General features: G+C 40.8%; 1 protein-coding gene across 2 annotated transcripts in view; it reads right to left on the bottom strand.

The window, feature by feature from the left end:
- Positions 1–13,022, bottom strand: part of csmd2 (CUB and Sushi multiple domains 2) — a 217,994-nt gene that overhangs the window by 70,695 nt on the left and 134,277 nt on the right. For both annotated transcript variants that reach the window (XM_053863846.1, XM_053863847.1), the window contains 7 exons: positions 12,581–12,697; positions 11,193–11,408; positions 10,203–10,391; positions 9,677–9,846; positions 9,411–9,567; positions 9,131–9,322; positions 7,425–7,551 (listed from right to left, as the gene is read on the bottom strand). In XM_053863846.1, the coding sequence (XP_053719821.1) occupies positions 7,425–7,551; positions 9,131–9,322; positions 9,411–9,567; positions 9,677–9,846; positions 10,203–10,391; positions 11,193–11,408; positions 12,581–12,697 (1,168 nt within the window). The remainder of the gene's footprint in view (positions 1–7,424; positions 7,552–9,130; positions 9,323–9,410; positions 9,568–9,676; positions 9,847–10,202; positions 10,392–11,192; positions 11,409–12,580; positions 12,698–13,022) is intronic.

The following is a 13,022-nucleotide window of genomic DNA, read 5'->3' as shown; positions in this document are numbered from 1 at the left end:
TTGTAAATGTAAACATTGCAGGTTCTATTAATCAATTCCATATAAAATACAAGGTTTAGTGAGATTATTTGAAGTATGAGATCGCTGCGTCAGTGAGGAGGGAGAGGTGTGACACCTGTGATGTTGCAAAATATGAAGAACATTACATTGGTTCATGCATTTTATTGTCGATACATTAGTGTTAAGGAGATTAAGCTGTGTATTACGGAATGCCATCTTTTATTTGAACAACATTCCTCAGGAGGTTTTCTTTGTACTGCACATAGGTGACTGTCACATGTCATGGTCACGTCTTAAACTGGCATTCAAAAATGTCATGCTGCCGTAAAGTGATATCGGTTTCATGGTATCGGTGACCATGAGTGCTAGTACTCAAGCCGGGCATCGGCGCATCCATAGAAATAAGATTTGAGACGCATGACCAGTGCTGAAATCAGCATCACTGTCTTTTATTTCTTAAAACATCCCTTTCCAAGCTGCAACACAGGTGCAGACATCAACATAGTGGGTGCTAATGAGTCCTCACAAACAAGACTCTCGGTAAATCGGAGTGGGAAGCAAAGTCATGAATTGACAGGTTTTGTAATTTTTCTTTGCTTGAATAGTGGATCAGCAACACAACTGGTAGCGTGACACTTCAGCTAGACTCGTGGACACATGTTTGGCCATTTAATAGCTTTAAAAATCGACTCAAACTCAAACTTTGAGGAATATACACAGACCAACACGACGAGACTGATGGTAATCGGAGAAAAGAAGCTCACCGTACTTCCATTTCCTTTTTGTCATCCCAACACAGAGCATAGCCAGGAGCTACGGATGAGAAATGGGATAAAGCAAAACCGTCTGATATGTCAGGTTTTAGCAACAAGTGTGCCACGTTTCTGCATAATTGGTGTCAGACTTGGATTCTCATGCTGTCTGATATGTGAGCAGCAGCAGCCAGAGGCTACTTAACAATGTGCAGCACGTGTGGAGGTTGTGTGAAAAGCTGTTGTGTTGCACAAACAGATGCGAACAGGTGAGCTGGTACACCTTCTACAAATGCACACTGATCAGTTCAAGGATTGCTTGTGTTTAACACGAGCCCATTAATATTCATGCTTTGCTACAACGTGTGTACAGAATACACAGCAAGATAATCGATTAAAGTCGCAGGATGACATCATTACAAGGCATATGTTGATCCAGTAGGTGGATTGACGCTGAGTGTACCAAAAATCCATTAAGGATACATTTGTGAGACTGAAAAAAAAAAACAGCATTTTAAACAAGCAACACAACGACAGGCGACTAAGCACTACACAATACTTTTAAACGGCAAGAAATAACTGAGTTACTCACGAAGCAGAATGACGCAGTTCACATGACCTTCTTTGCTTGTTGGTCTGTTAGCAAAATGACTCAAAAACGGAGTTTGTTGTGTTTAAGTTTAGCATCTCAGAGCAGTCTGCGGGGCGGCCAATTTTTGGAGCAAGTTGTTCTGTGACACAGTGCACATAATTTCAAGATTTTTATTTCATGTTATTTCATGATACATATCATGTTATGTTGTGAGTGTTTGTGTGTTGTCTGGAAAATTTTTGTGAGCTAGAAAGTCCAGCCGGTGTGAGTGATGGGCCATGCCAAGGTGATGGTGGTGATGATGATGATGATGGAGGTGAACACTTGTGTATTGCTGCTCAGGTGGTAATGAATGTTTACTTCGGTCTCCTAAACAAACCAACAAAAGATACTGATACATATTGAAAAGTACGGTGGTAATGGAGTTGGAGATTGGTCTGCGAATCGGTGCAGCATGGAGGGTATTATTATGTATAAAACAGAGCTGATCCAAAAGGCAAAGCTCTCTATTTTTCCGATCAATCTTCATCCCGACCCTGAGCTAAAGACATGAGCTGTGGGTCATGACTGAAAGAACGAGATCCCGCATACATGTGAGATGAGTTTTCTCTGACGGATGGAAGGTGTCTTCCTTAGAAATAGGTTTTGAAGTTCTGTCACTCAGAGACTCAGAGTAGAGCCGCTGCTTCTCTACATTGAGAGGAGTTAGTAGAGGAGGTTCGGGTCTCTTATGAGGAGGCCTCCTGGTAGGAAACCAAGGAGTCAACCCAGGACCAGGTGGAGCGATTATATCTCTTATATCTCTTCTCTGCCTTGGAATCCCTGAGTTAGTGCTGGTGGATGTTGCCCGGGAATAGACTGTTTGGCGGGACCTTTTGAAGCTGCTTCCCCTGGCAACGAAGAAGCGGATGAGGATGGATGGATGGACATATTGAAAAGCTATGAATTCTGTAGAGAAGAAATATCTTGTAATCAAGTGCCTTTGTATGTTGTACTTGTGTGTCATGCCTACATATTATCTATATTCATTACTTAAAAATATAGTTCAGTATTCTTGGTTTATGGTGGTAATCATAAAATATAAATTATATAAAACAATAAACAATATAAGACGACTTCAGATTTGGTTAGTGGATAATACCATAATAAACAACTTATCTGCCGCCTCTTTTATATTATTAAAGACACTCAAAATTTAGTAATTTTTTTCTTTTACTTTTTACTTTTTTCCTCTGTCCTCCTGTTTTTAGGCTTGAGCGCCCCCTCACTATAGTCGCAGGACATATTGTGGCCCCATAGAAAATACGTTACAGTAAACAACATATTGCTTCTTGTCGCTCGCAGAGATTTTCGAGTTGTGCAACCTCACACACTGTATTTATTTTCATTATAGTATGTTTCATTGAAATTAATTATATAAGTTATATGATATTTAGTGGTATGAACAGGTTCCTAGATTAGCATATCATTTTCTCAAAATACCTGGTTTGACCCTCAAAATCAATTCAAGAAAACAACCCGTCCTTTGAAGCTGAAACAAGAGGCAAAAGACCGCCCTCTTCTTAAAAAACGCATTGCGCTCTGTGACCTTCAGGACCAGACTTGTAATGGCTATGCATTCCTTTGTTCCTCAGATTTATATGTTAAAGTCCAGATCGAACGGTGGGCGGAAGAGCCAGAGGTTTGTTGAACAAAAACATGACCTACGTTAATCATTGCAGGTTTGCCGGAAGAGGTGATGATGGCAGGAGGATAAGAGGTTGATGGAGAGCAGGGGAAGCGGTGAAGGATGGAGGGATTTGAGCTCAGCGCGCCGGCGATAGATGGGTGGAACGTGTACTGCATGTTAGGGTAATTGGTTCCTTTTATACAAGATCTAAATAGCCAATCTCTCCTTGTCAATTTCTGGGAGTGAAAGCTGGACAGAGGGATAAGGAGACGGTGAAAAAGAGGAGACTTTCAAAGGATTAGAGTGATGAAGAGAGGTAGAAGGAGACAGAGTTGGTGCTGGCAAGAGTCCTATCTTTGCTAATTCAGAGGCTCCCATGTAACTGACGTTGGCCCCGGACAAAGCAGCTCTTTATTTAAGGGACTATTTTGAGTCACATAGAATTTCCTAATATGAATAAATCAATGAAGTACACAGCACAGCAAAGTCTTTACCACATTTTAAACTGAAAATCTCCCCAGCTCCAGTTAAAACAAGGAAGGTGACCCCAGCTAAAATGACCATTCTTTCAGGGCCTGATGCAATGCTGCAATGGGGTGCAATACACTCGAGTGCACTCAATTCCAAATTCAAATTCATCCCGACCGATTGAAACAAATCGCCACTGTACCAAAGGGAGCGTAGTTGCGGCAATTACTACTGTCACAGTTCTTTTACTTCTGAGTATAAGACAATTAACTTGTTCAATAATGAACATGCGAAATTGAAAACTGATGGATGACTGTATTGTCTCAAAACCAAATCGAGCATTGCAGGTTAGTAGTGCAAACACCACATTATGATGAGAAAAACCTCAGACACACACGAGCATCTTGGTCTCCGTACCAACCTCTGGATGATCGAAACTTTACAAGGTTGTGGAGCATAAAATATTTATATTTTTTTTTAGCAAGATGAGAAGTTGAAAGGGAGTTTTGAAACACATCTTTTTTTAGATTATCTTTATGCAACCAAGTATTATGTAAGGTGCCTAGAATTTGATGCAAAGATTGGCTCGGGGCTAAACTGCTGAAACTGGATGAACCTATTTCTAATCTCAAAACTGCACTAAGATACGTTATTTAAAAAGTGTATTTACCTACAATGTTTTTTTTTTTTTTTACAATTCATCCTTTACTGTAAAAACATATCACGGAGCAAAATAAAGTTTTGCTATGGCGCTGAATTTTCCCAGCCAGTGGCAGCTCATTAAAAAAAGAAAGAAAGAAAAATGAAGGGAGCGCTGTATCAGCTTCAGAATGAAAGTCTGCATGATGGGACACGATTACTACACTTGTCAACTGTCTATTGAGAGGGATGTAAAAGCAGTCAAGACTGTCAAAAATAAGTATTTCAAATGAAGGGGAAGAAGTGCTTCTTACTGAGTGTGTGGGGAGTTTCCGGAACAAACCTTGGACTGCAGAAAGGTGCCCCTCAGGCAACAGATTCCAGGGTGCTTACTGGATGAATTTCTGGGGCCATGTGACCATTTCATGTCTGTGATGGAGCTGTAGTGCTGAAGGGGCACCTTTTATAGGGCCTCACAAACAGTTTGTAATGAATGGGAAGCCTCCTACACATAATGCTTCATATATTATAGGTGACATGTTGCAGTGCAATCTGAACACTCGCTTTCTCAACCATATAATGTTAATATGAGGTGTGTGGAAGTGGCCCCAGAGTCCTCAGTGACCTGCCCTCAATGGTCCAAACCTTAAAAAATTGAATAAATGATGCTTTGGTTTCTCAACTTTTCATTGTTGAAACACGTGCCCTCACAGACTAATAGTTTTCAGGTAAAGTAGTTGCTCCCAGATGGGAGATGTTGGTACAGATGACATGAGTGTGGTTAACAGAGTAATGATCTGATGGTGGAATTATCATTCAAGCATCACTGCCTGATGGCTTTTGTGCAGTTAACCTTCCCAGAGAGCCATGTTGTGCCTGCCCATTAACAAGCTCAAGCACTTCTGCCAAATGTCCTGAAGACATGTTCACCCTCAGGGGGCATAAAAAATAAAAAAACTAAACTAAATCTGAATTTTTGACCGAAACACAATGTGTATTTAAATCCTTCATCTTCACTTGAGTGAAAACAGCAAGCAAAATGAGTTATGAAAAGAAATGCAAATTATTATTATTATTATTATTATTATTAGTAGTAGTAGTAGTAGTAGTAGTTGTAGTAGTAGTAGTAGTAGTATTGGCAGTAGTAGTAGTCTTTATTTTAAGAGCGACAAATTTTAAAAACTGCAAAATCCCTGCTAGAGCTCAGACCTCTGCCAAGCAGCTAACTGCCACCTATACTATGACACACAGTACAATGTCACTGTCCCACATCTGAAGCTCATTCCTTTTCCTTTTAGTCTTAGGTGGTTAGTCGCAATATTCTGGACCACCGTTGCATCCAAGTTGTGTCAGAACAATCCAGTTCTTATGAACATCTCAGATTCCAAAGAGAGGTTAAGAGTGAACCTCTCATTGAAATCGGTAAAGACTGACACAGGTTATGATACTGTAAAACTCAAATACTATTTCTCTTTCATCTTGCCCTGCTCACTACAAATCTCTGTGTGTGTCCCTCAGAACTTAAAGGCAGAGCAGGATTTCCGACGACTCAACATCGCTGTCGTCTCTGTCAAACTCGCCGAGCCTATACTACTGTGCTACATTCAGTTCCAGCATTTCACACACAATAAATCCCCTGAAAAATCCCCCTAATGCATTGCAAATTCTCCTCAATAATGAATCGCGTGGGCAGGATCAAAGGCATGTATATGGAACACACCTAGTGGAGGAACGCCAGGGACCTATAGCAAAATGACTAATGAAGCAGCACAATCGGCGTGAGGGGGGGGGTGTCAGATGTGAAAGGATTGGGACACCTTCCACGAGATAGGCGAAGATTAGTGAATTAACGTGTTACACATATGCTGCAAAATGACTTTGGACTGAGATATTCTGGGACTGCCACCATTTCTTAAAGGCAAGGGTGCGAGTTGGTAGATAATTTTGTTTTAAAAACAAAGCTGAGACTGATACTTGTGGCTTTTGTGTCCCATCTTAATGCAGAAGACAGCTTTCATTGTTACATGTCGTATTTGCTTTTTAGTTGAAGCATGTGTTTCCAGATGTGGTTGGGGTTTGAGTCATGGGATGGCGCTCTTTACACTCTGTATCCTACTAAGTGCGAGCTGACAAATTGAGCGTTTCCACTTCACGGTGACTCCAGATGTGGGTGGGGTTTAAGTTAGCCATGGGATGGCGCTTCTTTCACTCTGGTGCGATATATATCAAGCGAGATCTACTTCGATAAGAGCCTGTCGTTCATCGCAACCCTCAAACACAAAACGTAGAAGGCTAACTTCGGCATCAACATAGGACTCATAAAGAAAAAAAAACAAACACTTAAAGATTGTTACTGTCTCACATTTTTAAAGTTAAAATGGATCAGTTCTAACCAAATGTGACCTAGCCATACTTGACACACAACTTGCACCAGGTACGAAACTCACCACCACATCTGCTCTATACGTCGTTGCTGGACTGTACAGTATATTTATAATATTTTATACAAACATATATAAATATTGAGACATGGAATCATAGGCACCATCAGCCAGGTGAGTCATGAATTTGTGCTTCAGCTTGTCTTTCATTCCTCTTCTTTGTTACGCTCTGCATAGGCCGCTCTACAATATGGGCTCTGATTTGTCAACGCTCCATGACTTGTGATCAAAGTGTGACTAATTTGAGATCAAATTTTTAATCTTCAGCATTGATATGATGAATGTTGCCTTAAATGTGTCACTTGACATAAGCTGAAGCAGCGACTTCATCACCCCAAATGGTCCACATCCCCCGCTGTCAAACTATAGTGTGACAGTGAGTCGCACATAATCGCTCCTCTTCCTTGGTGTCACATAACCAGTCGCTTCTGTTGCATGGATCACACGTGTGAACATACGTCAGGGGTTATTAATATATATATATATATATATATATATATATATATATATATATATATATATATATATATATATATATATATATATATATATATATATATATATATATATATATACAAATATACAAATTATATATATATAAACAAATTTATAAATAACACACTTTTGGTCAGGTGTTACTTTGTGTGCCACTGAAAACCTCTCACAGTCTGGCGAGGCGTTTTTCTACGGCCAGTGGAAATTGACTACCCAGCAGCATGTGAAAGTGATAAATACACCTGCAAACACTGCACTCAATTGGAAGTGCATTGAACTCTGTTAGATTGAACGAAAACCTTGGAAACAGCAACGTAATCAGAAACCAAAAAACACACCAAACAAGAGTATTTTTACTTCATCCAGACCTTATAGTGCTTCCAGGAGGGGCTTCAATCGTCCAAATGCAGTGCAGATTGTGTTCGTATGGCGCTGGGTAACCTGGGGACAGAATGCGACCGCTGCGCTCCTCTTTGATCACTCCGCCGCACTCAGCTGTAGGAGACAAAAAAAGCGTACGTTACTTAACATATACAAATTACGAGATAGTCAACATACCTCACATGCGTGTCATGTATCTGTAAAACGCAATAAAACATATCCCTGTCACTTTTTTCGTGGTACTCGGCCAATTCAGTGAATGATAACCAGGGTGGCAGCCAACTCAATTCATTATATGTTGGTCTGCGTCTTGGCTCTGACACAACAATGTACCTCTTCAACCATGATCTCATCCAGCCGCTGGACTTTTAGAATTATTAGAAAGGATATATTTTGAACAAAGTAAGTGACAGCCAGTAGCTTTATGTCGGTTGGTTCTCAGAAGCAGCTTTCATCTCATTGACTGTTCTCGGACCACCCACCGCACATTATTTTGAATCAGATGTTGGCTCTTTGCAAGCAGCGATCTCCTTCCAAAAGTTTAATGAAAAATGTATTTTATTTCTGGCGATCCATCTTTCTCTTTTCTATATTCCATACCTCCAGGCTTACTCATAGCTTATATAATTCCTTCAAAAGATAATATTTCTTCCATCGCTCCAGCTCATCCGACATGTTTTGTTGACCCACATATCTAAGCAGTATACTACCCGCAGTCTGTAGTATATATAAGTTTGTTTCGTTGGTAAAAGAGGAAAATAAGTCTAGTAAGTACCGTAATACCAGGACTATAAGCAACTACAATTTTTTTTCTTGCAGTCTGAACCATGCAGCTTTCTTCGGGTTTCTACAGGCTAAAGCAAAATAAAGCAGAAAATCACCACCACAAGTAGACAATAGAAATTAGACAACTAGTGTTCATTTACGGACTGCAACACCGATTTACTAAGATCTGCTTGTGCCTCGTAAATAATGCGTATCCTTTCATTCAGGAAGTTCATGAGGGAGGATGGATCCATGCATTGGATGCGGGAAAGCGTCGAAAAATTAAAACAAATAACAACACAATAAGGACTCAAAAATAAGAAGCCAAAAGCAATGTTTCACTCCGGACTCTGCTCTAGACTGTATATATTTACTGTATATATTACTTTTAGAAGATGAGGTTAACTGCATCAGAAAATGAATCCCAGCTTCACTATAACACTTTTAACACTCTCTTGTTAAAAGAGACACCTTGTTGATGTCATTCAGCTGCTGGACGTTAAGCCTTGCTGGAAAGGGATCTCTAAAAATTAAGTGACAGATGCAGATGCTCCCTTTTTCAGCTCCTTAGCGCCTTTCTGTTTACCCATCGTAACACTGTGTCCTTCGCTCTTGTTCTTCGACAAAGGATCAATAACTCAAAAAGCGGTTGGTAGGAATATCAACCTGCATTTTCACCTCTCTTGTGATATCACCCACTACCTGTCAATCTGCCCCAATTTCTATAAAAAACATTTTATCGCCCTGTTTTTACATAATATTTAGAGTAGTTCACTGAATTTTGAAACACTTTTGGTCTGCACTAAATCAAGCCAACATTAAACCCATCTGATTTTGAAACTGAGAGATGAAAGTGGAGAAAATATCTTCAGATATTCAAGGGATTTGTCAATGAATCGTGTTGAACTTATAACTGTGTAATGCTCACCAACGCAGAGTGGAAGGGGGCTGTCCCAGGCCCTCCGCTCTCCCCTCAGGCACGTGAGCACTGCAGGGCCTTTTAACATATAGCCAGGGTCACAGCTGTAGGAGACAGTGCTCCCTGCAAAATGACCTTTGTCCTCCTTCTTGTAGCCAAACATAGGAACACCTGGATCCTCGCATTTCACGAGCTCGAAACCTTGACGTGAAAATGAAGATGAAATATTAACTGTTGAATCAGTAGAACGCACAATGCCTGTGCGAGGAAGAGACAGATCATCGCTCACTGGTGAAGTGCAGTTCAAAGCCTTTACTGGTGTTATCTGCATTGCTGATGAACTCGAGCCACATGGAGCTTGATGTCGAGTTCAGGGTCGTGTCGAGCAGCTCATTGCCCGTAAACACTCCGAGCAGACGCGCCTGATTACTGCTGCCGTCGAAAACCTGAGCGGGAGAGATAGGCAGTGGAGGCGAATCTGAATTAGCACCAAAAGGTGCACGCGAACTGATAAGCTAATGAGTTTGCATGCACACATGTGCTTATTCTCTATACTTTGAGTATGTCATCCTCCTCCAGCCTAAAGTCGCGGGCTCGCAGCTGGATTCCTTTGCCGGGCTGGGTCTGGATGGAGTAGATGCACTCGTGGTTGTTGCCGTAGTGGCCCGGGTAGTTCGGCGAGAGCAGCACCCCTTGCATTCCAGTCACAGATGAGCCGCATTCAGCTGGCGAAGAAGCAAAGGAGCAGAGAGACAGACAGGGGAAAGAGAGGAGGTGGCGGAGAGAGAGCAGAGAGCACGTCAATTGGTATGTGCTTGAAGATCAAGGTGGATCTATCCAGGGTATCATGTGTTGGGAGATGGAAGGGCAAGGAAAACAGCGACTATAGCGGAATGTTAAACAGAAAACCACTCGCGCAAACCGGTATTATAAATACTACATTTCACTACACATTTTTACCAGCAACGTTACTCTTCTCTTTTCCTGTTTGAATTGGGCGATTAAAAAAAGAAGGTTTTCATGTGAAATGGGATGAAGAGGGGGCGAGTGGATGCCAAAAATAAAGGATATGACCACCTACCCACACACCTTGGCAGAGGGGAGCTCCACACTCTCCTCCTCCCCCCGAGGCACACCACCCTCGCAGGACCCTCCAGTCGGTAACCAGGGAAACAGGAAAATATCAGGGCATCTCCCACTCCATACTGAAGGCCCTTCCTGGTACTGTAGGGTGGAATCCCAGGGTCTTCACAAGGCTCCAAGTCGTACTCTGAAGAAACATTGAAAATGTAACGTCATGTAAGTTTTTTGTGTTCTTGAAATAACATTATTGAAATACGGAAAAGAACATGGCTGGAATATACATTTCTACATACCTATATATATGTATCTATATATAATGGAAAAATACCTATATATATCTATGTACAATGGAAAAATTATTTTCACATCCTCTTGTTAATTTAACTTTCCGGCTCTAATTTATTCAACTTTCTTGTTCTTTCACATGTCTACTATTTTTGGTTACACCCTGCTGCGTTCCATCATTATTCATGATGGTAAAAATTCAAGAAAGAATCCGATGAGCTCATTCAAAGGAGGTGACTCGATGGACAGCTACACACAGTTTAAGGAGTATTTATTTTGGTCCCTAGTTGTGATGCAGTCAATGCACCCTTTTATCGGGGACTCGCCATTCGGTGCATTAGGTCAGTCCACATGAATTGAATCCAAAATGTTTGAGTTTCCACACAGACGTTTTTGTATTCCACCACTATTTTTGGCAGTGCACAAACTTTAATAACGGAGCATGAATAATATTTATTTGTGACTGTGAAGGTAACAAATCTCTACCCATCACGATCTAGCTATCATGTAAATGTAACCTTTGGTTAAAAAACTCACAGCAACTCCATGGTTCGGATGAATTCACACGCCAGGTAAACATTCAAACAACGTAATCTCTTTTTCTTGGAAATGACAGGCGTGACTCAGCATTGTTTAAGGCCCGGCCTTTGCAAATGCCACAGCTTATTTAATTGTTCTCGTCATTCTCAAAATCCACTTTTACCGGAGAACGTTATGTTGAATCCCTCGTAGGAGACAGAGAAGTCGGAGAGAAAGCGGATTTGTGCCGTGTAGTTGCCAAAGAGGCCCGCACTGAGAGGAGGGGGCAACGTGGAGCCGGTGAGTCTCCACAGGGGCTGAGAGAAGCTGCCGTTCTCCGTCACCAGCAAATGGTCATGTGGGCTTTCCAGATGGAATGTGTGGAAGGTGAATTGGACACCTGCAAAATAAACATAAATGCATATTTTACTGTTTTGGAATCCCATGTATTTCTTACATTTAAAATAGAAAATATGTTACATTCTTCCTATGACCTATTTTTGTCTGCTTATATCTGTCTGGATGTGAAATAGACACGAAACAAACATTTTTCAACAAATCTCAAATTACATTTCAGGAACTGGCTGAATCCGGTGATTACATTTGGTGAGATCCTGCAGCCAAACCCAGTAATACGAGCTTGAGTCACGCAAGCTTGTTCAGGGATGCCACTTCTATCTGGTGTCTCACTGAACTCAGTCGGCTTTGACTTTTTTCTGATATTTCAAATGCTAACTGTTGACATTGCAACAACATTGTGTGGAAAAGCAAACTATAATATGGGTGGAAATGAGCTGCTTGGCAGAGGTCTGCCCTCTATCTTTCAAAATTTCAATTTCTTTTATTTGTTTATGTTGGGAAAAAAATGAGGTTCATGATGTTGGAAAACCTCATCTGGTGACTACATCATGAAGGTCATCATGAGAATCCCAAGAGTGAGCAAAGTCATGATCAAACCAAGAGGTGGTTGTTTTGAAGAATCTAAAATATCAAACATGTTTCGAGTATTTACAGACTTCTTTGTTTACTACATAATTCCATTCATAGTTTTGATGCCTACAGTGAGAATCCACAATGTAAATAGTTGTGGAAATTAAGAAAACACATCGAACAAGAGGTGTATCCAAAGTTTTGGCCAGTGCTTTATATAGCTTATTTATTTATTGCAATGCAGAGAACATGTTTTGTACTTCAAACACACCGCATTCCCCATGTACATGTGCTACATTTATTTAAACAATTCTAGTCAGCAACACTTGTGAACAGCCTTTGTTGTTATTTTATTTTATTTTATCTTATTTTATTTTATTTTTTTCTGTCAGCACTTTATTCCAAAACACGTTCCTAGTTGGTGGGTTCCCCACTGACCATGGCAATAAATTTGCTTCTGTAATGAGACTGATGTCAATCGAGTGCAACCCCAAAACAATCCGATGACACCGCAGCCTTAGGCAGGAGTTTAAACACACTATCTTGTAAATACAAAAAGCAAGGCCAGCAGGAGATGAGGCTTAAATCAAACAGCAAGGTGAATGAAATTTGACTGTGTTGACCCCGAAGGTCTTCGCTTACCTTTGCTGTGGGATGTTTCGATTACCCACGTGCAGTTCAAGTTGTGGGGGTAGAAGTCCGGAAAGCCCGGTGACAGGATGGTGCCAGTGTTGCCATGGATGTAACCGCCACACAAGGCTGGAGGCAGCAGAAAGGAATTACAGATCAGTAAAACCTCTGGTTAGAAGTTTCTAATGGTTTCCCTCAGTATAAAAGGCAATGAAATACATTGCTTAAAAAAAAAAAAAAGTGCCCTTCAGAACATAAAAAAGGAAGGGAGCGGAATCATCAGTATAATGACGGAGTGGGTTGCGATCAATAATGTCCTAAAAAATAAAAGTATTTACAGGCGAACTGAGGAAATAAGAAAAACTTGACTGGGTGCCATACATTTAAAACACAGTGATGAAATGAGGCTGAAACTTGAAGAGATTTCCTTAACAGAAAGTTCATTTCTTCGTCT

The sequence above is a fragment of the Synchiropus splendidus genome, chromosome 4, assembly GCF_027744825.2.
Source record: "Synchiropus splendidus isolate RoL2022-P1 chromosome 4, RoL_Sspl_1.0, whole genome shotgun sequence".
Taxonomy (NCBI): Eukaryota; Metazoa; Chordata; class Actinopteri; order Syngnathiformes; family Callionymidae; genus Synchiropus; species Synchiropus splendidus.
The sequence above is the reverse complement of the archived record's forward strand: the minus strand, read 5'-3'. Positions and strand labels throughout refer to the sequence as shown.